At 40.7% G+C, this 24,727-nt stretch overlaps 2 protein-coding genes across 4 annotated transcripts; both read left to right on the top strand.

Annotated features, from left to right (window-relative positions):
* The first annotated feature begins 1,048 nt into the window (after positions 1-1,048).
* LOC120757006 (tubulin alpha-3 chain-like) lies at positions 1,049-5,118 on the top strand. Of its 2 annotated transcripts, none has more exons than XM_040073982.2 (5): positions 1,049-1,156; positions 2,483-2,705; positions 3,244-3,392; positions 3,733-4,413; positions 4,636-5,118. In XM_040073982.2, exons 1-5 carry the CDS (start codon positions 1,154-1,156, stop codon positions 4,930-4,932), a joined length of 1,353 nt encoding a protein of 450 aa, XP_039929916.1. In that variant the 5' UTR covers positions 1,049-1,153; the 3' UTR covers positions 4,933-5,118. The 2 variants fall into 2 exon arrangements, with proteins under 2 accessions (XP_039929916.1, XP_058277902.1); XM_058421919.1 differs by lacking the exon at positions 1,049-1,156 and adding an exon at positions 1,776-1,883 and having other exon boundaries at positions 4,636-4,991.
* A 716-nt stretch (positions 5,119-5,834) lies between these two features.
* Positions 5,835-24,618, top strand: HPS3 (HPS3 biogenesis of lysosomal organelles complex 2 subunit 1). 2 transcript variants are annotated; one of them, XM_040073691.2, is made up of 17 exons: positions 5,835-6,127; positions 6,986-7,480; positions 8,707-8,893; positions 9,857-9,942; positions 11,657-11,849; positions 12,118-12,199; positions 13,993-14,147; positions 15,600-15,708; positions 15,919-16,100; positions 16,457-16,634; positions 17,277-17,507; positions 19,196-19,381; positions 20,509-20,697; positions 21,239-21,346; positions 21,709-21,915; positions 23,211-23,301; positions 24,425-24,618. In XM_040073691.2, exons 1-17 carry the CDS (start codon positions 5,905-5,907, stop codon positions 24,550-24,552), a joined length of 3,030 nt encoding a protein of 1,009 aa, XP_039929625.1. In that variant the 5' UTR covers positions 5,835-5,904; the 3' UTR covers positions 24,553-24,618. The 2 variants fall into 2 exon arrangements, with proteins under 2 accessions (XP_039929625.1, XP_039929626.1); XM_040073692.1 differs by having other exon boundaries at positions 5,848-6,127; positions 6,989-7,480.
* The last annotated feature ends 109 nt before the right edge of the window (positions 24,619-24,727 follow it).

Genomic DNA, 24,727 nt, shown 5'->3' with positions numbered 1-24,727 from the left:
CTAGAAAAAACAGTAATTACAACTTAAAGTACCTCAACTGAATGCTCAGTGATTAATAAGCACGCAACACAATGCCTAATTGGAATAAGCAATTTTCATGCGGCAGCTGTTCAAGTAGCAACAATACTATGGATGCAACACTATTTATAGTTAAGATTGCTTTATATTTTAAGTTAAGAAATTCAAGTCCTACTTAGTTATTATTAAGCTCTAAAGAACTACTGAACAATTTTCAAATAACTTTTCCATCCTGTGTTCCTCAGGAAAATAAACAATTATTCTAAAACAGGTTTTGACCATATCTAATTGGTCTTTTGGTATCCTGAAAAATCAATAAGGGTGTCCTCCTTTTTGTCTTACAAAAACTGTAAATAACACTAATGTTTAAACCTATTTGAACTAATGTTGACCTATTTTCTTGGAATACCCTAGTATTCTTACATTTCAAATGCAATAAATTTCTTTATTTGACGTTTCCAGTAATAATTCATTCTGAGCATGTAAGCAAAAAGGCAACTATCTCCTCCCCCTTCCTCGGCTGGTTTGAAGAGTTAATCACACAATATCCAGAAGTGCCAAAGTGAATCTGCCTAGTCAAAAGCAGGGAATGGAAAGTGTGCTCATTATTCATAGAGCGGCACTGCAATTACAATACCACCCCAGTTTTGTACTTCTATCAAATAAATCTCCCTTGCGAAAGCAGATCTCTATCCTTTTACTATCGGGAGAGACTACAGGAAGAACCACTTCTGTAACACCAAACGTAGTACAGATCACGTTGGCATTTGAAGACAGCTTAGCACTGTGCTACCACTCCACTTTTACTGGAGGCCCCCGCACCGAACCCCCCGCCAGCCTCGAGGCCGTTTCCCGCCTCGAGCGCCAGCACGCGCACGCCCCGCCCCGGACCGCTCAAGCCCCGCCCCTGGACACGCCCCTGCCTTGTGGCAGTCTTCCCCGTCGCCGGGAGAAGAGCGCCCTCGGCCAATCAGAGACCTTTCCTCGAGCCCCGTCCGCGCGGGTAATGGCCAATGGGGAGCTAGCACCTGAGGCGAGGGCTTCGAGACGGTTAAGGGTCGGCAGTTGGTGCTGGTCGGTCGCGGCGGCGGGCATATTGTAGCGCAGTCGGAGTTCGTCACCTTAGCGAGACACCATGGTGGGAGACGCGATCCTTGAGGCTGCGGGGGGAGAAAAGAGCGTTTGGGAGAAGGGATCCTTGTGGCTGTGGGGGGAGAAAGGGCGTTTGGGACTGCTTCTGTTGCGGCACTTCAGGGGAGTTCATGACTCATGTCCTGCGGTAGGACTGGCAGGCAGTCTCTGAAGTCCCCGCGGCAGCTCTAAGGCAGAAGAGTTGGAGAGGAGAGAAATTAGTGTGACAGCTTGCTAACTGTAGGGGAGACGAGGCTTAGAAACCGGCCGATAGCTAGCAAGACGAGATATGTGCAAGGGAGGTCTGTTCGTAGCATGCACCCCCCCGCCCGAACAGGCGAGCGATTAACTGAAACCTCTGTCCGGGTGGCGGGGAGATAGCGGGACAGAGCGCGGTGGCCGTCGGCCGGATCTATATGCCGGTTATGGGCCGTCTTGACGCGTGAAGCTGTAGACGGCGCAGCGCGTGCTCGAGGGACGGCGGCGCGCGCCTGAAGCCTTTTGCTTGGTGTAGCCAATCAGAGGAGGGGGTGTGGCCGGCGGCGCTGAGGGGCGCGGTGGGCGGATCTGCTGGGGGGGAGCGGAAACTGCGGAATTTGATGAAGCTACCAAGGAAGGGGAAAAGAGCAGCCCAGACCCTTGCTTTTTTCTTTTCCACCTCTTCTTTTTTCTAGAAACACTCTTAGTAAACTAGAAAAGCAGCTTATTTACATCTCAGGTGTAAGGCAGATGAGGTATTGGGAGATTAAACATGCATGGCACAGTTGCTTAGAATCAAAGGATCTAGCTTAAAGGGGGCAGATTACATTTGATTGGGACTCTAAAACAATTTCACTCAGGAATATGTATGAAAAAAATATGTACTAATTGCTAGGGCCTAAAGACTGGTATGCTTATTATAAAGGAAAATGTACTGAACGGTCCTGTGCAGGGGAGATTCTTGCAACAGTTACCCAAGTACATGGTCTGGTAACAAGTCAAGGAAATTGGGAGGATATTATATAAAGAGGTCTTCCAAAAACTAAAAGAAGGTGAAAAAGAGACTAGGCTGAATATTAAAGGTGGAATATACATGCCGCATTGTAAGGGATAACGAGTTGGTATTCACCCATGTGATCATAGACACAACGTTGTCTTTAGGATCTTCGGATATTCACAAAGTCAGCGCAGGTCAGCAAAGGTGCATAGTGTCTTGCCAGCAGCAGACAACTTGTTCTCTTAAATTATCTCTTAAGAGCAACTAGGGAATATTGCAGCAGAGAGAGATCAAGGAAAGTACAACCCACAGGCAGATAGCTCCGTGTCTCATTATCATTCTCTTTTTACTTTGCAGCGTGAATGCATATCCATCCATGTTGGCCAGGCTGGTGTTCAGATTGGCAATGCATGTTGGGAATTGTATTGTCTTGAGCATGGGATCCAGCCTGATGGTCAAGTGCCTAGCGATAATACTATGGGACGTGGAGATGATTCATTTAACACTTTCTTCAGTGAGACGGGAGCTGGTAAACATGTTCCGAGAGCAGTGTTTGTAGACCTAGAGCCAACCGTAGTTGGTATGTACCCCATATTAAAGGTCTTAAATTAAAAAGTGAGGATCCTTTATGGATTCCCTACTGTCTTTTTTTTGTTTGTTTGTTTAGAACACTACAGGTTTTAAAATGTGTGTCTGGATGCTGTTTTGACATTTGCGGTTACTGTTATTTGAAAGAAATTAAATAATGGTCTACAGGTAACAATCTCTGGAAAACAAGAGAATTTTTTTACAATCTGGATCATATTTCCAGACTGCTGCACTACATACAGGGTTTTGTTTGAGTGCTGTCTGGTATCATGTTTGTACCCATAATGTAGTTTTCTGAGCAATCTCTGTGTTCCTTGAGAACAAATACTGCTTTGTGTGTGCCTGATGTGTACCCTGAAGCAAAGGGGCAGAAGTTGTGCCAGCTTCTTAGGCTAGTCAGACAAGCTGTGTGTAGTCAGAGATGCTGTCTACACTCTTTTGACACATGTGCTTCATGTGTAGTCACTAGGCAGCACACACAGAACTGAACAGATCAAATTTATTATGTGGTATTTTGGGTTTTTTTGTAGATGAAGTACGTACAGGCACATATAGGCAGTTATTCCATCCTGAGCAGCTCATTACTGGGAAAGAAGATGCAGCCAATAATTATGCCAGAGGCCATTATACCATTGGAAAAGAGATTGTTGATCTAGTGCTAGACCGCATTCGCAAACTGGTAAGGATTCATGCTGCAAGTTAGTATTTAAAATAATTGATACAGCTCTAAAGCTGGCCAAAGTGATGATTTGCTGTTTTTTCGTTAAGAATTTTGTGCATAGTTAATTGTTCAAAACAAAATAAACCTTTTATTTGCTGGCCTGCTATGTCCCCGCTTTAAATAAAAGTTCAGTCAGTTAAACCAGGACCTTTCAAGAACGCTCTTTTGGTTTTTTTATAACAACAGTGTAAAACAAGCAAACTTTTGACAGAAATGCTTTTAAATGATTGTTTTATTACTTACTCCTCCAAAACCATCTATAACTTTTTTTCTCCCATTTTTTTCCATCTTGTTATAGGCTGATCTGTGCACAGGGCTGCAAGGCTTCCTCATCTTCCATAGTTTTGGAGGAGGCACTGGTTCAGGTTTTGCATCACTGCTCATGGAAAGGCTGTCTGTTGACTATGGCAAGAAATCTAAACTGGAGTTTGCCATTTATCCAGCACCACAAGTTTCCACTGCTGTAGTGGAACCCTACAACTCAATTCTAACTACCCACACAACATTAGAGCATTCAGACTGTGCCTTTATGGTAGATAATGAAGCCATTTACGATATATGTCGACGTAACCTGGACATTGGCCGTCCTACTTACACCAATTTAAACCGATTAATTGGGCAAATTGTTTCATCCATCACAGCCTCACTGCGTTTTGATGGAGCCCTCAATGTAGATCTGACAGAATTTCAAACTAACCTGGTTCCATACCCACGAATCCATTTCCCCTTGGTAACATATGCCCCTATCATCTCCGCTGAAAAAGCATATCATGAGCAGTTATCTGTGGCTGAAATTACCCATGCTTGCTTTGAACCAGCCAACCAGATGGTCAAATGTGACCCTCGCCATGGCAAGTACATGGCATGCTGCATGTTATACAGAGGCGATGTGGTGCCCAAAGATGTCAATGCAGCCATTGCCACTATCAAGACTAAACGTACCATTCAGTTTGTGGATTGGTGCCCAACTGGGTTCAAGGTATGTAACCTTTTAAGTGCTCAATATCTAAATGATTAGAATTGTGTAGTCTTCAGAGGTGACAGACGTACTACAGTGTTGTAATGTCCCTTTAAAATATTTTGATAAAGGGCAAAATAACTATATTATTTATTTGTAATAATGGTGGTTTTTGATTGTTAACAGAAATGAGTCTTTAAGCCTTAGCATTCCTAACGAAAGTTCTCATTTGTTTTCTTGAAGGTGGGCATTAACTACCAGCCTCCAACTGTGGTGCCAGGCGCTGATCTTGCCAAGGTGCAGCGGGCTGTGTGTATGCTGAGTAACACAACTGCTATTGCTGAAGCATGGGCTCGGCTTGACCACAAATTTGATCTCATGTATACTAAGCGTGCCTTTGTGCATTGGTATGTTGGGGAGGGGATGGAGGAAGGAGAATTTTCTGAGGCCCGGGAAGACCTGGCTGCCCTTGAGAAAGATTATGAAGAAGTTGGCCTAGACTCAGTAGAAGCAGAGGCTGAAGAAGGAGATGAATACTGAGAAAACTAAAGCCTGGAAAAATCTATTTACCACCCCCCCCAAAAAAAAAAAAAAAAAAAAAGCTGGACCCTGTTTGTTTTCAAATATGCTTCCAAATAAAGTTCCAAAGATTATACTGGTTTTTTTTGGTAGCGGATCTGTTACCTGCTTTAAAAGTGCATAGTAATTTCTACCTTCCTACATTAGCATGGAAAAAAAAAAATCTAACATCCTTTACTAGCATAGTCACATGAATAGAGCTTTAGAGACACATGGAAGCAGCTCTATCATAGGACGCTTGGTTTGTGTATAAAAGTGCTGACCCAGCTGATTAGAGCATGGTGCTAACAACACCAAGGTTGTTTCAATCCCCATATAGGCTATTCAGCTAAGAGTTGGATTCAAGTGATCTTTGTGGGTCCCTTCCAACTGGGAATATTCTGTGAAATAACTAGGCTTTTGTTTGGGGGATTTGTTGTTTTAGGTGTGAATTTTTTCTTTTGGTGATTATCAAGAAAGAATTGCTGTATTTAAATACAAAAAAAGTCTCTGTTTTTGACGCTGGGAGACTGGAAGAACCCAGGTTTCAGCAGCCTAATGCATTTAGGCATGTTCCTGCCGGCGGTAGCGGTTCCAAGCTGTGCCCAAGTCTGGAAGCTGCTCTGCACAGGAGCCACCGTTCTCAGTCCGTCTCACACTCTTAAAGGATCACTTCCACTTTCTCTTCCCACTCGAGAGCTCCACCAGTATACCGCGCTGCTCTGCCATGACGGCGAATTCCCGGGGGTGCTCACCCAGCAACGGAATCACGCCAAGGCCCCACACGGAACCTCGTACGAGGGTACCTGTCCTGGGGCAGCCGCACACTGCCGGCCGAGCCCGCCCCCAGACAGCGCCGCGCGGAGGCGGCTCTTTCCAGCGCGGAAGTGCAGGGCGCCGCCCTGGGAGGCTGCGGGTGCGCTCTCCGCTGCGGCAGCGGAACTTTCCGGGACCATGGTGCAGCTTTACAACCTGCACCCGTTCGGGTCGCAGCGGGTAGTGCCCTGCAAGCAGGAACCGGCGCACTTCTGCTGCGGCCAAGACGTGCTATTTGTGGCGAGCACGGCGGCCAGCTGCAGGGTGGAGGTGTTCGCTGTGCGCGAACAGGGCCGCTGCGATGCCCTGGGCTCCTTCGCCACGCTGGGTCCGGTGCTGCGCATGGCGCATAGCTCGGCAGGTTAGTCCCGGCGATCGCTGGGTCCGTGAGTACTCGGCTGGGAAGGCCCGGACGAGCGTCAGGCTCCAGTGCGTGGAGCGACCCTCGGACTCCGCCGGGAGGGAATGGAGGGGCGGCCGGGCCGGGGGCGGGGGGCTGCGGGAGGCGGGCGGCGAACAAAGCCGTTCGGGTTCCGCCGCGGGAGGAGGGCCTGGCCGTGCCACCCGCCTCTTCCCTCTTTGTTGGGCTAGTTCCGAGCCGGAGGTGGGGAGTGCCTGCTGGAGCGAGCTGGCCAGCGGGCTGGGCAAGGAGGCGCGGGTCGGTCCCAGCGCCGGCAGCGCTGGGGCCTGCAGGGAGGGTCGGAGCGGCATCTCGCTTCATTGTCTTCCTCCGCCTCGGTTGCGGTCTGCGCTCCCGCCCCGGCTTGTTTGTTTGTTTGGTGGTTTTTGGTTTGGGGCTTGCTTGTTTGTTTTTGGAGCACGGAGCCTATTCCACAGCTCTTCGTGAGTCCATTGGTCTATTACTTTCCATGGTCTGTAGAGAACAAAACATTTCCTCATTAATGGATATGAGAAGGCGGGGGGGGGGCGGGGGGAACCTTGTATGCAATCTCAACTTAAAGAGGGGATTCACACAGGAGTTACTCTGGATCTACATGTGTAAGTCCTGGTTTTTCGTGGTGTGTGAAGTGTGTGCCACCCAGCAAAGAAACTTGCACTTTGTATTCAATTAGAGAAAAATTAGTGAAAACTGTTTTTGGAATTTTTTGTAAGAGTTGAGACTTGAAGGTGTTCTTTGTAGTGTCCTATAGCAGGTAAAGCGCTCAGAAACTGTCATCTGTTTTTTCATGATGTATTAGTATGACTGCTTTCTTTTAAGGAGACTATCTGGTGACAATTGAAGAAAAAAGCAAAGCAACTTTCCTAAGAGCATATATGAACTGGAGATGCATGTCTGCAGGGAGTTCTCGCGTGTGTGTTCGGATGGTTGGTCACAAGATGGAAGAGTCATACAGTGAAACCTTAAAAGAACAGATGTCAGTTGTTGAAATGCCACTTTCAGATCCTCCACTGTGCATTTCATGTTGTCCTGTGAATGGAGATCTTCTTGTAGGCTGCAAGAATAAACTAGTCATGTTCTGTTTGAAATACCGGGTCATAAATCAGAATTTGACTGTGTTAGATTTTGAACGCTCCTTAATTTTGCACATTGATAACCTCATTCCTGCTGAAGTTGCATTTTGTGCCAGACATATAGCCATAACAACAGAGCTGGATGTTCTAATCCTGAAACTGGAGCTGGTCCAGCAAAGTGCAGACAGGACAGAGCAATGTACTCACGGAGTCGGTGCACCAGAAAAGGCTGTGGATGGAGGTAGGTGCTGAAATAATTTAATTTTTTTTTTTTTTTTCATCTCCAAGAATCTTATAATTGATTTCTGTTGTTCTGAAAGTAGTCTCAAACAAGGTCTTTGCCCTTCAGGAAATATTTTCAGATTGTCCTATCACTATCAGCTCAGTATTCTATAGCATGAAAACGTTTTACCAACAGCAGTTAGCGGTAACATTTCAAGCAAATACACCATCATACTTCACACTTAGAGGATAATACAGCCTCTGCAGATGCAGAATTAGGTCCCTGTTTTAGGGTGCCACGATGGGCCAAGTTAAAGTGGTAGAAGTTCAGTGTGCTGCATTCAGAAAAATGATTCTATCAGTGTCGCTGCCTAAGTAACTGGCTTACACAATTAAGAATGTTTCTGCTGTGATGCCTGTGTACTTTTGTACCTGTTAGGCTCAGAACCTGCCATAATCAAGCAAATTCTCCTTTTTCAGTCTTTATCTTATTCAGGGGCTTGCCTTAGAATTCTAGAAATCCCAGAAACAGATGTGCTCAAGGAGGTTTCATTCCTGTGTATTGCAAGATATCAATCCATATGTAATCAATTATCAATTCCTATTTTTCCAAACATATATGTATCAGATCAACATCAACAAACCTTAGGAAGGTCCTTTCTTTTCAACTGAAGAAACTCAAAAGGATGGTTGTTTAGAAATGGAAACTACCTAGAAAAAATTTAAAGGCAAATAAGGCTTTTCAGATAGGGACAATATAAATGCAATGTTATTCACTGGGTGAAGATGGGCCTTTTCTCAGATAATGGCATCCTGCCCCTAGGTTTTTTTATTACTAAAACCTACGTGAAAAGGTTCCAGTTACTTTCTGAATGTTATTAGGATTTGCTTTCTAGGACTTATGTGAGTTAAAGATAACACAAATTTCTGTGATAGCTGCCTTTGCCTTCTCAAAACCTCTTCAGCCAAAAGTCAACATTTTTTGGTGATCAACCATTTGTGGCACCGGCTGCATTTGACTCACCTTCTAATGAATAATTTACTTCAAATTTGGACTCTGAAGTATTCAGACTGTTGAGGGTAAAATAGGAATTGTCCCCATCTTCTAGTATGGCTGTTTTCAAGATTTTGTGGTTTGAGGAAGCCGATGCTAGTGGGGTAGTTGTAATTGGAGTATTTAAATTGATGTTGTCATACCATACGTGGAATGGTTTGAACAATTAAGATAGCATTTTCATTGCTCAGGTGTGAAAGATGAAAGTCCTTCAACACATCCTTTACAGCTCGAATTAGATGAGTTCATCATATGTCAGAAGCCAGTGGAACTGCTTGGGGAAGAAAGTAAGCTGTGTGAGATACCTGTCACACTGGAATCGACAGAGTTACCTACAGAAGACACAAAGCACTTCCAAGTGCAGTATCTGCTTTACAGGTATAACAGACGTATTTTCCCTTTTATGGGTTAATTTACTAAAAAAAACCAAACGGAGTCGTGTTTTGTCTTTTTGAAGGGAAGCTCCTGATATTTTGATTCCTGGAGCTTTTATAAGGTTTGGTGTTTCTTTTGAACTGGGGAAATTATGGGATTCCAAAGAAAGTGCATTTTTTAGTATCTTGGAATATTTCACTTGGAAGGGATCTGCAGTAATCGTCTAGTGCAATTGCTTGACTGCTTCTGGGGTGAGCCACTGTTAAAGCGTATTATTAAGGGCACAGTACAAACATCTCTTAAAGTGACAGGTCTAGGGTATCAACCACCTCTCCAAGAAGCCTGGGCAGTGTTTCACCGTTCTTGGTAAGAAAATGCTTCCTCAGGTCGAGTCTTAACCTCCTCTGGCACAGCTTTGAGCCTTTCCTAGCTGTCTTGTCCCAGGATCCCAGGGAGAAAAGTTCAGCACCTGCCTCTTCAGGTCCCCTCCTCAGGAAGCTGGTGTAAATTCATCAAAATTCCTAACCAAATCTGAGGAGGAATTGATGTCATGGTCTAACAGTGAATTCCAAAGCAAAGCAGGGAAAAGAATTACACGTAATTGGCAAAAGAGAGTATTGGAGATAGCATGATGTTCCATATAGCTCAGTGGACTAAAAAACAAAGAGGAAAAAAAGAGTCAAAATCAATTGCGAGATTTCTCCAGCGATGTCAGACTTTGACATGCGTTTTGCAGGCAAGCGGAGAGAGAGCATTTCAGTTGCAGGAACTCATTAGAGTTCTATCCAGCTGTCCCATGTGCTTCTTGGCATTGGTGTGTTAATGGCATTGGTAGTAGGAGTGTGCATTGTTGTTGAGTGTTAAAACATGAGCTGTGCCTCTTGTAGCCAGTGCTGTTTACTTGTCCTAAGTATATCATCATAATTTCTCACTGTAGTTCCATGTTGTTTCGGACTTTTTTCCCAGACGTTTTGCACCCGACCAGTCACCTTTTGGGTTTTGTGAAGAGACAAAGTTGCACTCTGTTCAGCTGCTTCCTGTATACCAGACAGGTACATGGATATGCATGAATGCACAATGGACTGTGTCACAGGAGACTTGTGAAAGGAAAGAGTTTCTTCGTGTATCCTGTTTCATACACTGTGTGATTTCTGTATGATTTGTTTCTAAATTGAGGTCTTTCCTCCCTTTTAAATGATTTAAACTGAACTTCTGTTAACAAAAAAGTCTTTTAATTTCTCCAAGTTCTACATAAACCTTGAACTAAAATACCAATTCAACACACCAGAAGTGTGACTAAATCAGCTTTTAATCGGTTCTTTACCAATAAATTTTGTGTTGCAGAACAGTCACTCTTTACATTGCGTTAATAAAATTCTCCTTAGTGTTACAAGATACTACACTGCCACTCAGCCAGCCAAGGAAATCAGACTAGTAAACCTTAATAATCACTGAGATACTGGTTACCTTTCTGAAGGGCCTTAATTAAAACTGGAAGGAATGAATGCAGATTTTAGGGGTTCACTAGCTTAAGCCCCAAAAGACCCATTGAAGAATTTAATGTATGTTAGGAGTCGCATTTCATAGAATCACAAAATGTCCGGAGTTGGAAGGGACTCACAAGGATCATTGAATCCAACTCCTGGCCCTGTGCAGGAGAGCCCCGAGATTCCCATGAAGTGCCTGAGAACATTTTCCAAATGCTCTATGAGCTCTGGCAGGCTTGGGCCTTGATCACTGCCCTGGGGAGCCTGTTCTTGTGCCCAGCCGCCCTCTGGGGCAAGAACGTTTTTCTAATACCCAACCTAAACCTCCCCTGACATAGTTTCAGGCCATTCCTTCAGGAGCTGCACATAGAATGCTCTTAGGTCTCTCCTCAGTCTCCTCCAGGCTAAACAAACCAAGTGCCCTCAGCCATTCCTCCTATGGCCTCCCCTCCAGACTCTTCACCATCTTCATAGCCCTCCCTTAGTCCCTTTCTAATAGGTTTATATCCATTTTGTATTGTGGTGCTTCAAACTACCCCCAGGATTCAAGATAATGCTGCCCCAGTGCAGAGCAGGGCAGGACAATCCCATCCCTGCCCTCCCCCAGCAGTGGTGTGCCTGATGCATCCCAGGTTATGGTTGGCCCTTCACTTTTACTGACTGCTCACTTGATTTGAGATGGTTTAGTCTGCTGAGTAGCAATGCCTCATTTAACTTGCAGCTGACTGAAAGGAATGAGCTACTTGCCGTTTAACTCCAGCTGTCTTAGGCTCTTGTGTGATTGACAGGCTTTGACAAGAAGGTCTGTAGAATATGAAGACAGCTGTTAACCTGCTAAAGTAGCATCCTAATAAATTCTACCATTTCCAGCCTTTCCTCCCCTTAAGTAATTAAGTAATAATCTATTTTTTTTGTGAGCTGCAGCTCTGGATAAGCATTCATTCCAGCTTAAAAGTAACTGTCTAAGATCAGGCTTTCAATCCATGGATGCATAGTTGTGGTGAATTTAGGACTTTCTAATGCTGTTGCATCTGTAGAGCTTCTTCACTAGGTGCTGTGTCCATATTTTTGTGAAAATGCCTCCGAATGAGATAACGTGTTATAGAAGTTTTTGACGTGCGCTGAGCTTCATATAAAACTTATTTTTACTAGCTACTAAGAAAAACAGTCTGTAACTTGGGCAGCTTTAATTGTATCTTTTAGGCATCAGAGTTGGAATGGAATTGCCAGGTTTTTATTTATGAAGTACATAAAATGCCTTTCTCATTTTTACATCTAGGAATTTCTGCAACGGCCTATGAGGAAACTGAGAACAAGAGAAAGCTTCTGAGTCTCTTCTGCTTTTTCTCTTTACCTCATGTTGGGTATCTCTACTCTATTGGGAATTTAGTAGAACTAATTTCTACTTACCAATATTCTGAGAAGTCAGAGCAGGCAATCCTTACTCCACAGTTCCTGCACGTCATTACAAGGTACTGTGTTTATGGTTTTACTGATAGTATTGCTGTGTTTCTCTATGCTGCTATCCTTTTTTAATTTTTTCCCCCTCTGCTATGTCCTTCATAGCCTCCTGGAAATCTCTGGGCAGACTTATGTGCTGGTTCAGTATACCCTCCTGCTTGGGCTTTTAAGCCCATTTCTTCAAAGGAAAAAGAGCTGATTCACTGTAGTCTTGGCTACTTGATTTTTGCAAATCTTAATTTCTTTCCTTCATTGTTGTATTTTCTTCTTTTCTGCTAGTCAGAACCTGCAGTGCTTCACTGTGCGATGCAGCGCAGCAGCAGCTCGTAGTGAGGATCCATATATTGACACGACCGTGAAGGTACACTTCTCATTATCTCACTAACAGAATGGGGGTAGTGGTGTGGCACTTAGTTGACTTATGTTTGGAAATCCTGTTAGTTTCTGGTGGCTGAACCAATATAATAACACGCAGAATGAATGGCGTGTTGTATTTTGGTGGTCGACAGATGTCTCAATGAAACAATCTGTTATTGCCATGGAAAAATCTAGACCATCAGTAGAATGTTTTCAAAAACGTGAAAAGCTATAAAATCACTTTTTAAACTAAATTCCGTGCTTTTCTGTATAAAACTGCATGAAGGGTGCAGAGTTTTCTTTCATTGTATGATGTTTCCCTCTCTTAGGTGTCCTTGAAAAAACAGTTTTTGTAGGTGGCATGTAGGCAATCAAACAAGTCTGCTACCAGATACTTAGGGCATGTTTTTTTTTATAGAAGGGCTTTTGATCCTTGGAGGTCTAAACTTTTCCCTTCCTTAAATTGCTTAGCAGAAAAATCTGTTGAATGTAAATATAGTGATACACGGTAATAAAAGTAGTAGGAAAGATACCGGGAGGTGTATTTTAAGATAGCATTTAAGGATTTCTTCTGACCATGTAGATAGCAGACATAAAGAAACTGTAGGACAGTAGAAGTTTTATAAAATTTTCAAGAGCCAAACATGAATTCTCTGCTCTGGATAGCTAATGCTAGCACGTGACTCAGTCTCTCCTGTCCATTCTCCAGTCTCAGCTTTCTGTGTTTTCACTGTGGGTTACGTTGAAATCCATCACTGTTCCTCCAGTCAGTCAACAGGCTGCTTCCTGTGTCTGTAGGAGTTTTGGAGAGATGGGAAGGCTTCAGTCCCACACAGATTCCTGTGCTGCAGCTTGCTATCCACAGTGTGCCCATCTGCTCTGGTATGGGTCCCCCCATGGGCTACATTCCCTCCGGGGCATCCCTGTGCTGCTGTGAGTCCTTTATGGGCCAGTTCCTTCATGAGTGTCCCTGCCCCAGTGTGGAGTTTGAAGTGTTATGGTGGTTATTTTTATTATTTGCTATTACTATTTTTCCTGCTGTTTTTTTAAACTTGTTTTAGAGCTGCGTCATTCTGGGTCTCACTAGCCCAGTGCAGTCTAGAGCCTCTAGACCACCACTGTAGGCCTCCACCTCTTTCAAAAAATAGTGAGGTATCTTCAAAAAGCAGGTTACACATATAATGCTGTGTTGTCTTGTTTCACTGTGTATGTTAATTTTTAGGTGTAGTATTTTATCTTTTTAAAGCTGTAAATTTAGAATATTCCTATGCAAATGAGGTTGCATTTTTCAATTTTTAGTCCAGTAAAGATAATTGCATCTGTTTTATGTGAAAAGTGCATATAGAACAAATTGGGAAAATAATACTGGCTATGCAAGGTAACAATAGGCAAGCAAATATAATACTTCCATCTGTAACTGCTTTTTATAAACAACTGAAATCAAGGCTTTTATTACCAGACAATCTTTCAAAACTTGGCCAAATTCAAACTATTTGGGATAAAGTTTTCCATGTTAGGCATCTACTTCGGGTTCAATTATTTCAAGAAACCTAGCTGAAACTGCGCAGTTGCTTTGAAGAGTGAAATAATTTTTTTCCACTCATTATTAAATTATTCTTGTTAGGCATTTATGAGTCTTTTTATTCTTACTTACATGAAGGACTCAAAGTTACGAAAGCCAGTGAATGTTTTTAATGTCAGATCATTGTATAAAGGTTACTTTTTTTTTCCCTGATTTATTTAAAAACTCAACGCATATACCAAGTGAAATTACAAAATAGTCGCTTTCCTTTATAGGCTTGTCCACCTGTCACACTGGATGTCTGTACATTAAGAATGCAGCTTTTTATAGGACCAAGAGCTATCTGTCATTTCAAAAACTATATAATTCTTTTGACTAAGGCAGACACAGAAGATATTACTGAAAGAAGAAAGCCTACAAGAAGGATGCTGTAAGGATTTGTGTCTTTTAGGGAGATGGTATACTTATAGCTCTGTGTACAGTGCCGAACTTAAGTGCTGAATTTAATGGTGGTTCCTCTGTTGAAAAACTCTTTAGAAATAATTGCCTTCTTAGTGATTAAGAAGAGCAATCAAGCTTTTTTTTTTTTTTTCCCAATTCTGTTGTATTTACTGACATAGAAGAAATGAACATAAAGTCACAAATGGTGGAAATCAACAAAAGGCCAAAATAACATTTTTAAGAATTTGTCCTGAGAATTAAAAAAAAAATTACCTTGAGAAAAAAATGTAGACTAGCAAAAATAGGTAGTGCCAAAGCTACAGGTTAGAAAATATGTTGCAGCACAAAATTAAATGTCTTATCTTTGGCTAAGGGTTCTTTCCAAGAAAGTTGTGAACATCACTGTAGTTACCCATGACAAAAGTTGGATCAGACTTTGCCCCAAATTACTGTTGTAGCATGTGTGTAGCCAGAGGCATATATAACTTCTTACAAGTCTCCATGGAAACTGGTATTTCCTTTCCATTTTTGAAGGCTTTTCATAAAACAGCTAAGCAGCTATTCTAAACAGCTACTCAGAAATCACATTTATTAAAGTCAGTTTAAGTTAATTAACAAGAGTGGGACAGCTTTAATTAATTGAGGAGTTATTTGAACCAGTATTTCTTAAAGTCTAGAGCAGACATTATTCAGAAGAAGGAGAAGCCTGTCAGGAGAAATGACTATTCAAAGTACTGTAGTTATCTTGTATAAAGCACATTTTCTGCCAGTTGTGTTGTTTCTATTATTCTGATTAGAACAAGAAAGTAAGTTGGACAATACTAAGTTACATAGCAGCATAATTTGAAAATCTGTACAGTTGAAATAAAATTAAAAACCAGAACAAAAAGAGCCTGGTTTCTTACAGAGTTTTTAACCTTAGGGCGTTATAGACTGAGCCAACATTTTAGAATGAAAGTGTTCTGATACCTCTTTATGCCATGTCTTGACACTTCAATAGAGCTGCAGGGGCAAACATGCACTAAGTCCTTAGAGGAGATTAAACAGCTAATTTAAATTACTTCACTGTTCAAGGTCTGGTTGTATAAGGCCCTGGGCAGTCTGACCTGTTCAGTGGATGGCATCCCATGCCTATGACAGGGGGGTTAGAGCTAGATGATCTTGAAGGTCCAAGCCACATCATTTGAGGGTTCTATGATTCCTGATACTCCCTGGTGTTAAGCACAGGAGAAGATGTAGTGGACAGTTCTTATGATGACTTTCATGTCTGAACATGCCTATCCCTGCTCTGTTAGTAGCCAGGATGACTTAAATTCACAGCTTAACTCTCCAGCACTTACTGGTCTGCAAACATACTTATTTATGCATTTGAATTACAAAATGAGTGGGGTTTTTTTGGTTGCATAGTGTTTATTTCAACACTGACGCCTCTTTTCTCTAGTTCCAGAAAGGCTGGCAGCATCAAATCCAGAACAAATTCTGAGTCAGAGCCTGGTTGGAATTTATATATTATAAACACTGTTTCAACAATTCAGCTTTACAGAGAAATGGTATTGCCCAACTCCTGCTTTTGTAGTTTGCTAGTTAAAAATAAGTACTGTTAATTAATCTCTGATGCATGTCATTGCTGAACATAGTGTAACTTATTTCTTGTGAATAGCCCATAATCCTGTTTCAAATGATTGCTGTCCTCATTAGAATTGTTCCTGTATATTCTTAATTTTTATCAGCAGCCTAAGTATATCCTGTGTCTGTTCTAGGTAGATTATAGTAGAACTTACGAAAATGTTAAAACTGAGAGCTGCATCCATCTTCTAAGTGAGGCTCATTTACTGGTCAGAGCAGCTATAATGGACCCTTATTTCCTTAAATCAGATGAGAAGGAAGATCTTCTAAGAGCATTCAGAGAAAGTTGTGCCTTCTTAGGAGACTGCTACAGCAGGTATGTTTTAGATGTCAAAGTGAGCTGTGTTTCCAGTAGTGTAACCTTAAAATGAAAATCCATAATTCTTTGCTATTTTACATTACTATTGCATATTTAATACAAACTTTTCTGTTTACAAAACCAGGTTAATCTAGTCCTCTCTTCAGTATCTGGTTGTCTTTATTGTCATTGAACAGAATTCAGTTCTTTATAATTCTGTTGAATTCAACAGATTTATGTTGAATATGAACAATATATGCAGATAACTGATGTGCCTGCAACTTTGTTTGATGGAGTTTTAGTTCTTAAAACGATGGCAAAAGTGTTGCCCTTCGTTGTTTTATTATTTTTTTCTTCTTTTATATTTCCTTCAGGTTTGACACAAAGGATTACCACCTTGCTTTGCCGTACTACAGAATGTCAGGTTTATCCATGACCGAAGTTTTAAAGAGACTAGTTTCAGAAGGTGATGAAATACAGACGTATGAGAGAGGATTTATATTTTACTTAACTCATTCTCTTAATGAAGACTCAAATGAAGAATTAAGTAAGGTAGAAATAAGTTGGTTTATTTGTAATCTGCTAGTTTAGTTCTGATTTTGAGAATTGTGTATCAAATATTAATCACTTTCCCTTTGAAAATGCTGAGTTGCTTTTTTAGTTTTACAGTTACTCGTTTTCCCATTATTTTTATTTTCCTATTTTTGTTGAATAGCAAGCAGCTTTGGACTGTGATGCTTTGGACTGCGTTTGATCTTATAGGTTTGGCTATCATGATGCATGTTGCTATGATCTGGTTCCCACTTGCACAGGGACACTTCTGTTTTAGGAAAGCCCTGCCTGAAATTTCTGTCATCTCTCATTTCTGTAGCAAAACAAACTTGCTGCTTTGATCATTGCTAAATGGTACAGGTTGCTAAAAACAATTAGTTTTGGTGGTAGATGTTTTCCTAGCATGCCAGAATATGGGTTGAATCACTACCAGGTAAAAATCCTTTACTTTTACGAGTAGGGAGGAGAGAGGCAGGAAAGGCACTGTGATTTGATAGCTAAGCTGAACTTGTCTGTTTTTTAAAAAAATACAAACAAACCAGCCACAAAAACCAAAACAGCAGAACTGCACTGCTTTCATATGGCAGAGAAGAATGTATATCTGAAAAAGTCTAAACTGTCAAATGACTTTTATTTCAATAGGAATCAGGTAATAAAGTTCTCCAGATACTCTATCTCACGGACCCTGTGCAGCTGCCTCATATCCTTTGCAGTCCCAGCATGAGAAACATATGTCCTTTGACGGCTGTGAAGTATCTTCAGAAAGTAGAAAAGACGATGCCATCGGTGGTCCTGACGCTTACTAAGGCTTTCTTGGCTTTGAAAATGGGAGACCTGACAATGTATGAACATGAAATGGACTCCTATAAGGAGGTAAAGCATGCCAAGAGCATGAGCTATGCATGTTTTACGTGTTCAAGTCAATAGTTTGAGTTGTAGTTGCATTGTACAGTAAGAGAAACTTCTGATCACTCCTCTTTCCCCTAGTGTGCTGTGTCAGCTGCAGTGAATGTCTGCAGTAACTGTAGAATGAGGGCTGACATTCACTGGGACTGTACATTTAACCCTGCAGGTAGGGTAGTCTTGTCTTGGTGAAGGCTTACAAAATAAGCAAGTTTTGAAGCTCTTAATTCTTGGTCAATTAGATGTTGTTTTACTGGGATGTAACCAACTTTGCCAGTGCTCTTCAGCTGCATGGGAGGATTGTATAGTAGCATTTCTATGCCTCTCCACCTGAAATTAATATGTGCTATGCCTATCAAAACACCATCTGTATGCAAACAGCTGTTAAAAAATTGCTCTTGAACTGATGATTTGTCCATTGTGCTCACAAACTGAGGTTTCTGTATACAATTTCACATCTTTTGTGGAATCAAGGCACTTGACTCTTACTAAGAATAGATCAGAACTTACTTCAGAGCTATCAAATAAGTAGGAATTCCTTATCATTGGGGGCAAAATGTTAATGGAGCTGTCTCTGCCGTAGATGTTCACGTGTGTGAGACCAGTCTGTACATTCTTGTTGGGTTTGATCACGACTGTGGAGTATTCAAAAGCGATAGAGTTTGAAGCAGAGACTTTTTCTTATAGTGGGATATTGGGAGTCTAAACACTCTTGAAATGAATGGATAGCTGTTTCAAAGTTAGATACTATGCTTTGGTGGGAGAAGTCCTGCGGAGTTTTTAAAGTTAGCTGGTTTTGAGTTGCAAGGTGGGAACTGTGGGGAGCTGTTTCAAAAATTGTATCCAGCACCACCAGGCTTTTGCGGCATGATCAAGTGAAGTTGCCATGTTGTGAGCAAACATACGCTGCAAGGATGTTATTTTGAGAATAAGGTGGCTTAGGCTTTTGAGTGTTTTTGATTAGATTTTCTTTCTTTCTAATCTGATCTATTAAATATGTTCTAATGCACTTCACCTTTAAAAAAGCATTTTATTTCAAAGTAGGAAAAAAAACACTTTCCAAAAGCTAATCTGAATTTTTTTTTAGGTCTGTCTTATATTGCTTGTGTAACTCATTTAATTTGGTTGGGCATTATTTTTCCCGTCTTTAAAAGGGGAATAGTTTGTTGTTACACTCACTTGCAAAAGCACTCACATAACTCAAAATAGCTTCTTGTTGTACAAAGTGCAGCACATTTTGATCATTGTTTCAGGGGTATTTTCAAAATAAAAATCACATTTTAGCAAAGTAGTCTACTGAAATTTAGCAAAGTAGCCTCCTGAAAAGTCAGCCAGTGATTTTCAAACAAACCACCCTGTATATCAAATGGCTTGGATTTCTTTGTGAAATCCATTTTATGTATTCACTAACTTCGTCTTTCAACAGCATATTGCTTTTAGTGTTTAGGCACATGGCCTGTTTTTCAGCAGTGGCTACTCCAGAATGTGGTTTGGATCTCTGTCTCTGGAGAGGTACTCTATGAATTGCAGAAAGGATTTACTTTCTTCCATTACTACTTCTATCTAAATTTCACTTTCTGAGGAAATACTGAGTTTACTGAGTAGATTCACCTATATGTTTAATTCTTTACCTGATTTATATCTAATTACGTTTGTAGACAACACTGGCTTGTGGCTTCATTGGGCAACCACGACTCCTGCTGCATCGCAAGGAAGGAATTGTTATGCCAACTGAGTTTGCTGTTCACCTGAAGGAGATGCAGCCTGGTTTACTGGTGGCTGCCACTGTGGCTTTATATGAGAACAGTAAAATTGAACTAGAAGAAGCAGATACCTTTTTCAAGGTTGGACTGTGATCACATTTTTGCTTCTATTTTTTTCATAAGTGACATTGCGGGAAAGAAAAGCAGCCTCAGCTACTCCTTCACTCACATTTCAGCATTTCTTCAGAAAGAGTGAGATGAGGGTTGGAGATATTCTAGTCATGATAGATAGTTACAGAGTCAGAAACTGGACCTTCTGGAACTAAATACTACTTAAGTAAAGCAAACAAACAAACAAACAAAAAACATTAATTAAGTTCTTTGCTTTTACCCTATCATTTGAAGGGTAAATACCTTGATCTAAGAGCCCTTTCAGTGGCTTCCTAGTGATTGAGCTTCCTTAGGCCACTGAAATGTAACAGAATTTAGGTAAATTAATTCCATGAGCTCATTTTAAAGAAATCTTTAGAATTAAAACATACTTCCAAAGAATCAGGCTTAAGTGCGAAGGTGTGTATGTTCTGATGGTTTGTATAAATTGGTGAAAGAAAAGTGTGTGTCTGCAGTTTATAAAAAGAAACACTGATAGTTTTTCTAGTGTCCCTGAAGCTTTTTTTTCCTTCAGCTGGGAATAGACAAACGTTTTTTCCTTTTATCTACAATGAATAGCAACACTTGGGTTAAAATGTGTTCTTCAGTGTAGGTGTGTTGCAGTCTTCACTGTATCTGTTACTGTGAAAGACCAGTATCAAAAAGAGAAGTAATGAAGTCCCAGTTAGATTAAGTAGTGTTGTTTAAAACCATTTTGAAACCAAGTAAAAATCCTTTTTTGCTGGCACAGCAGATCTTAAAACATCTTCCTTGTGAGGTCCTACCCTGATACCCAGCTGAGCTATGCAGTGGATCTTATCCTGGACTGTAAGAGACTTCCTTTGAAGACACCTGCTTGTCTATCGGCATGTGTAAAAATCCTCCTCGTTAGCAGTCTGTAAATTCTTGCTGACAGTTGGTCAGAATTGATTACCTTAAACCATTTAATGAACTTTACACTTTGCATAGCAGTGTATTACATAGAATCACAGGAGAAAAAAGGAATCAATATTCTGCTTCTAGTAAAAATGAAAAACAGTTCCTCCTGTCTTCTCTGACTTTTGCTACTAGTAATCACCATAATCTGACTTGCTGTCTTCTTTTATTTTTGGTCTTAGATGTTGTGTAAAAGCGGTGAAAACTCTGTTCCCCAACTCCTGGTGGATTTCTGGGAAGCTCTTCTTGTAGTGTCCTCTCAGGAAGAAATACTTCAGGAGCTCCTGTTGAGGGTTACTTCTCAATATGCTAGGAGAATATCAAGGAAGCAACTTTCTGAGACTAAGCCATTGAAAACAACAGAGGATCTAGTAAGTTGTAAACCAGACAGAGGAGGTTTTAGGACTGGTGTTCCTCCAAAATCTATCCAAGCACCAAGTACCATATTGTATTTCTAGACAGTTTATCTCTTAAAAGAAGCAAGGCTGAAATCAAATGAGATGGTATCGTGTTACAAATTAGTTTTTCTATCTTTGGCCAGTCCTGCTCCTTGGGGACATTTGCAAATAATGCTTCCAACAGGAATCTCAGCTCCGGATAGAAATAAGGGTTAAAACAAAACAATGAGAATTTTTCAGGTGGATTATTTACAGTTTTACAAAGCTAACTAAGAGAAAATTGCGTGAATGATGTATTCTAAATAATCATGAACAGGAAAGCTGAAATACAGAACTAAATAGAAGTTTCCAGTTTATGTGTTATTAAATTACATGGACCAGGAAGAAAAGGGTAGGTGCTCTTCTAAATTATGCTATTTGAGATTAAAATATTCTTTACTCGCAGTGAGTTTCATACGGAACTGTCACTAACAGAAATGTTGCTTTTATTGCAACTTGATTCTGTCTTGCGTAGATAAATTCCTGTAGTCACTTTGGGTTGATTGTCCCGTGGGTAACTTCCATAATGTCAGTGGGATGTTCGTCTGACAAAGGTTACCATGAAGACATCTCAAGACTACAGGTATGAAACAGATACTACATTTTAGTGCTTTATATCTTAGATCCATTCTGCAAATGTTCCTGTTTGTGTGAACAACTTTCTCCAGCAGCCTCTTGTCCTTCTTTCCCTCTAAGTTATCCAAGTCAAAATAAAAGGTTGACTGAAATGATGGAAGAAAAAAATACTGAAGAGTTCTGTTGATAACAATATTTACGTTTGCATCTACTCTAAACTTGCTTTCTCAGTTTTCAACAATATTTATTAAAGGAAGTATTATTTCATGATTATTCCAGCAAGTAAGGGCTTCTGTTCTAAGGTTATGGTTAGCATTTTTTGCAATGTATGTCTTAAATCCAAACAGTACTTTTTCTTCTTGTCTTCAGTCTCTTTTATGTAGTCAGTCAATCAATATAGCTTCAGCTCTGCCTGTTTTGGAGCCCCTGACAGAGGCTGACAATGTCGGCCTCACCATCCGTGTTCTCTGCAATACCTGTCTGGGCGAGTATGAGAAAGCCATCGACCAGCTCCTCAGAAAGTGTCCTGATGCAGCTGTGTTCTATGCTCAGCATGAGCTGAAAGATGACAATCAGGTGGGCTACTTTCCATACAGTTATTCACTATAATTTGGGGGTTTTCCCCCCTAACTGAAATGCTGTATGTACAGCTGGGCTCTGGATGGATCACATAGCCTAGCTTTCAGACAAAGTAAGTTGCTTAGCTTGTGTTCAGCCTCTTCCTTGGCATTTTAATTCCTTAACTCAGTCCCCAGTAATTGTAATGGAATATTTTTCCTCCAGTTTCTTTTTTCATTTACTCTGTTCATTATAGTAAACTATAGTTTAGATGGCAGAGTGCCTCAGAAGAGAGAGTCATGTGGTTTTTTTTCTACTGTAAAGGGAAAGCTACCTAGTTTCTCACTAACTATGTTCTAAATTGTTTTTCAGTGTTTGTAATGTGAAATCCTAGTTACAAGCTAACTGATAAGAGAACACGGTCCTTCAAATAAAATTGCACTTAAATATGTTCTTCTTTGTTCTAGTGACATCTTCTGACCCAGCAATCAGAATGGTACCAGTACACTAGTGGAAAGATTATGTCCTTGTGTCCCGTTTTCCCATTAGGTCTCTTTACAGTTTGACTGTTGGAACTGATTTTATTCTAGTGTTCCAGGAATACAGGAGTTTATTTTCATTTCCCAACACAGCAACTCAATTAATTGTATGCACCCTTGCTGACTGCTGTCAGCAAAGATGATCTCTACCAGATGGATATACTAGAACTCTAGTTCAGAACCAGATTGGAGCTTTTTATTCAGACCTGAAAATAGTTTCTGTGATTGTTTCCACATTAGGGTAGAATGTGAGGTTGCAGTACTAAGTCTGAGCACAAGCGAAAGAAAATAGTTGCCAAATTTTAAAGGAGGAAAGAAATCTCTTTCATTCTCCCCATTCCTACCTACAAAATTGTGTACAAAACCTAATTTACTTCTACAGCTGTTGGAATGAGACAGATCAGGTCAGGAGACAGAGCAATGCTATTCACCACTTTCCATGGAGCTGTTTTGAGAGAAAAAAAAAATTCTCTTGACCGTGTTGGTATTGCTAATTATCTGACCTTTTTGTCTTCTAAACTTTTTTCTGTAGAGGTATGAGGGACACTGTAAAGATTTTTGAGCAAAAAAAAGTTGGACTGAAGATTGAAGAACACAACATACGCAAAATCACTACATTTCAAAGCATTATATAAACTAATGATTGAGTTCATAATAGCTGACCTGTATTTGTACACATCTGAGCTTAGTTCAGGGTATTTTTAGCAGGTCTTTCATACTCTTAATTGCAGTTTTTGTTGATTTACACTTTTGCTATGGGGTTTTGTGGATTAGGCTCTGTGGTGGAACAAGCTGCTTCCTGAACTTTGCAAGAGAGCTAGACTTACTGGAAATGACTGCCCTGTTCTTATTTCGTCACTCAAAGGTAAATCAATTGGTTGTAACTCAACTCCAGAAGGCTTTGTGCATCAGCTAACATTCCTAATAACTGTTCAGACTAAGGACTGCTGATGGAATAATTTGGTAAAAAAGGGGTCTTTTTCTTCAGTTAAAGCTAATGCAGTTTAGTACCCTTTCTGGTCATTGGCAGAGAATTCTGCAATGTAAGTGGTGTAGCATCATAAAAATCATGGCATTCATTTTGTATTAAAAACAGGTAAATTGTTGTAATCATACTCTTTCTGAATAGGTCAGGAATAGACACCATTAAAAACCCTACTAAACAGAACTAAGTGTGATTGGTTTTTTTCCTAGGCTAAATGACTATATAGTTCTTAGGTAATAGGCTGCTATTGATAACACAGGGGAGGCTTAAGTGTGCATTGATGATTAGGTCATCGCCTGAAAAAAACAGTGTGTTAATATTAGAAGTCGAGAAATCCACCCTAGTAGTTCTGTAGTCCTACCGTTACATGTTGGTAAGAAGCTAATAATATTGTGTATAACTGTGGAGCCAGTGTGATTGTTTTGACAAATTAGGAATATTAGATAAATCGCTTATATTGTTAAGAGTATGCCATTGGAATGCCTGAGAAAAACAGCATGGTGGGGTTGCATTGTAGAGCACAGGGTGCCACGCTCTATCATAAAGTTCTAGTTTCTGGTGTCAGCAGTTTTTCTTTGGACTTATTTTTATGCAGTAGCTGTGCTGTAATTGCTTAAGAACATAACATTATGCAGCTTGATCTGAGATTGCAAAGCATCCAGTTTTACAGAGGGTGTTGAGTTAGGGTACTAATAAGATTTCTAGGTCTTGTTTTGCATTTCATACAAAACATGTGAAATACTAGATCAGACTTCATTGGTGTCAGTGCCGTGTGTAGACCCGATGCATCAAGATAGAGATTTTGATCAAAGTCATAATTTCAGTTCATATTTCCCATAGTTGTGTCTGCTTCTAAATGGCTATGTCTCAAATTTCATTCCAGTTGCAATATTTAAATTACTTGATGACTTTAATTAATAATTACATTGTTAATGCTTTGGGGCTTTTTCTTTATTCTAAACTCAAAATACCTAAACAATATTTTCTCCCCTGCTCTGAGCAGAGACTTTATCAATTGTTGCAATGGAACTGGAGCTAAGGGATTTCCTCACTCTTCTACCAGAGGATGGAACTGCAGCATTTTTTCTGCCACATCTTCTTCAATGCAGCCAGAAGAAGCTGCTGACCTAAAACCTGTGGACCTGCTATCCGCTCAACTACAAAGAATGTGCTGTAATAAAAAAGTAAATGAAACAAGCAGTAGAACTCCTTGTGAGTTACTGTGGGACTCCCTTCACATACATCTTAATGTCAGCTACTGAAGGACATTTGTTTTCTGAGGCAAACTGTCTGTTTTGAAGCTAGT

Source organism: Hirundo rustica, chromosome 10 (assembly GCF_015227805.2).
Source record: "Hirundo rustica isolate bHirRus1 chromosome 10, bHirRus1.pri.v3, whole genome shotgun sequence".
Classification (NCBI taxonomy): Eukaryota; Metazoa; Chordata; class Aves; order Passeriformes; family Hirundinidae; genus Hirundo; species Hirundo rustica.
This window is presented reverse-complemented; position numbering and strand designations above follow the sequence as displayed.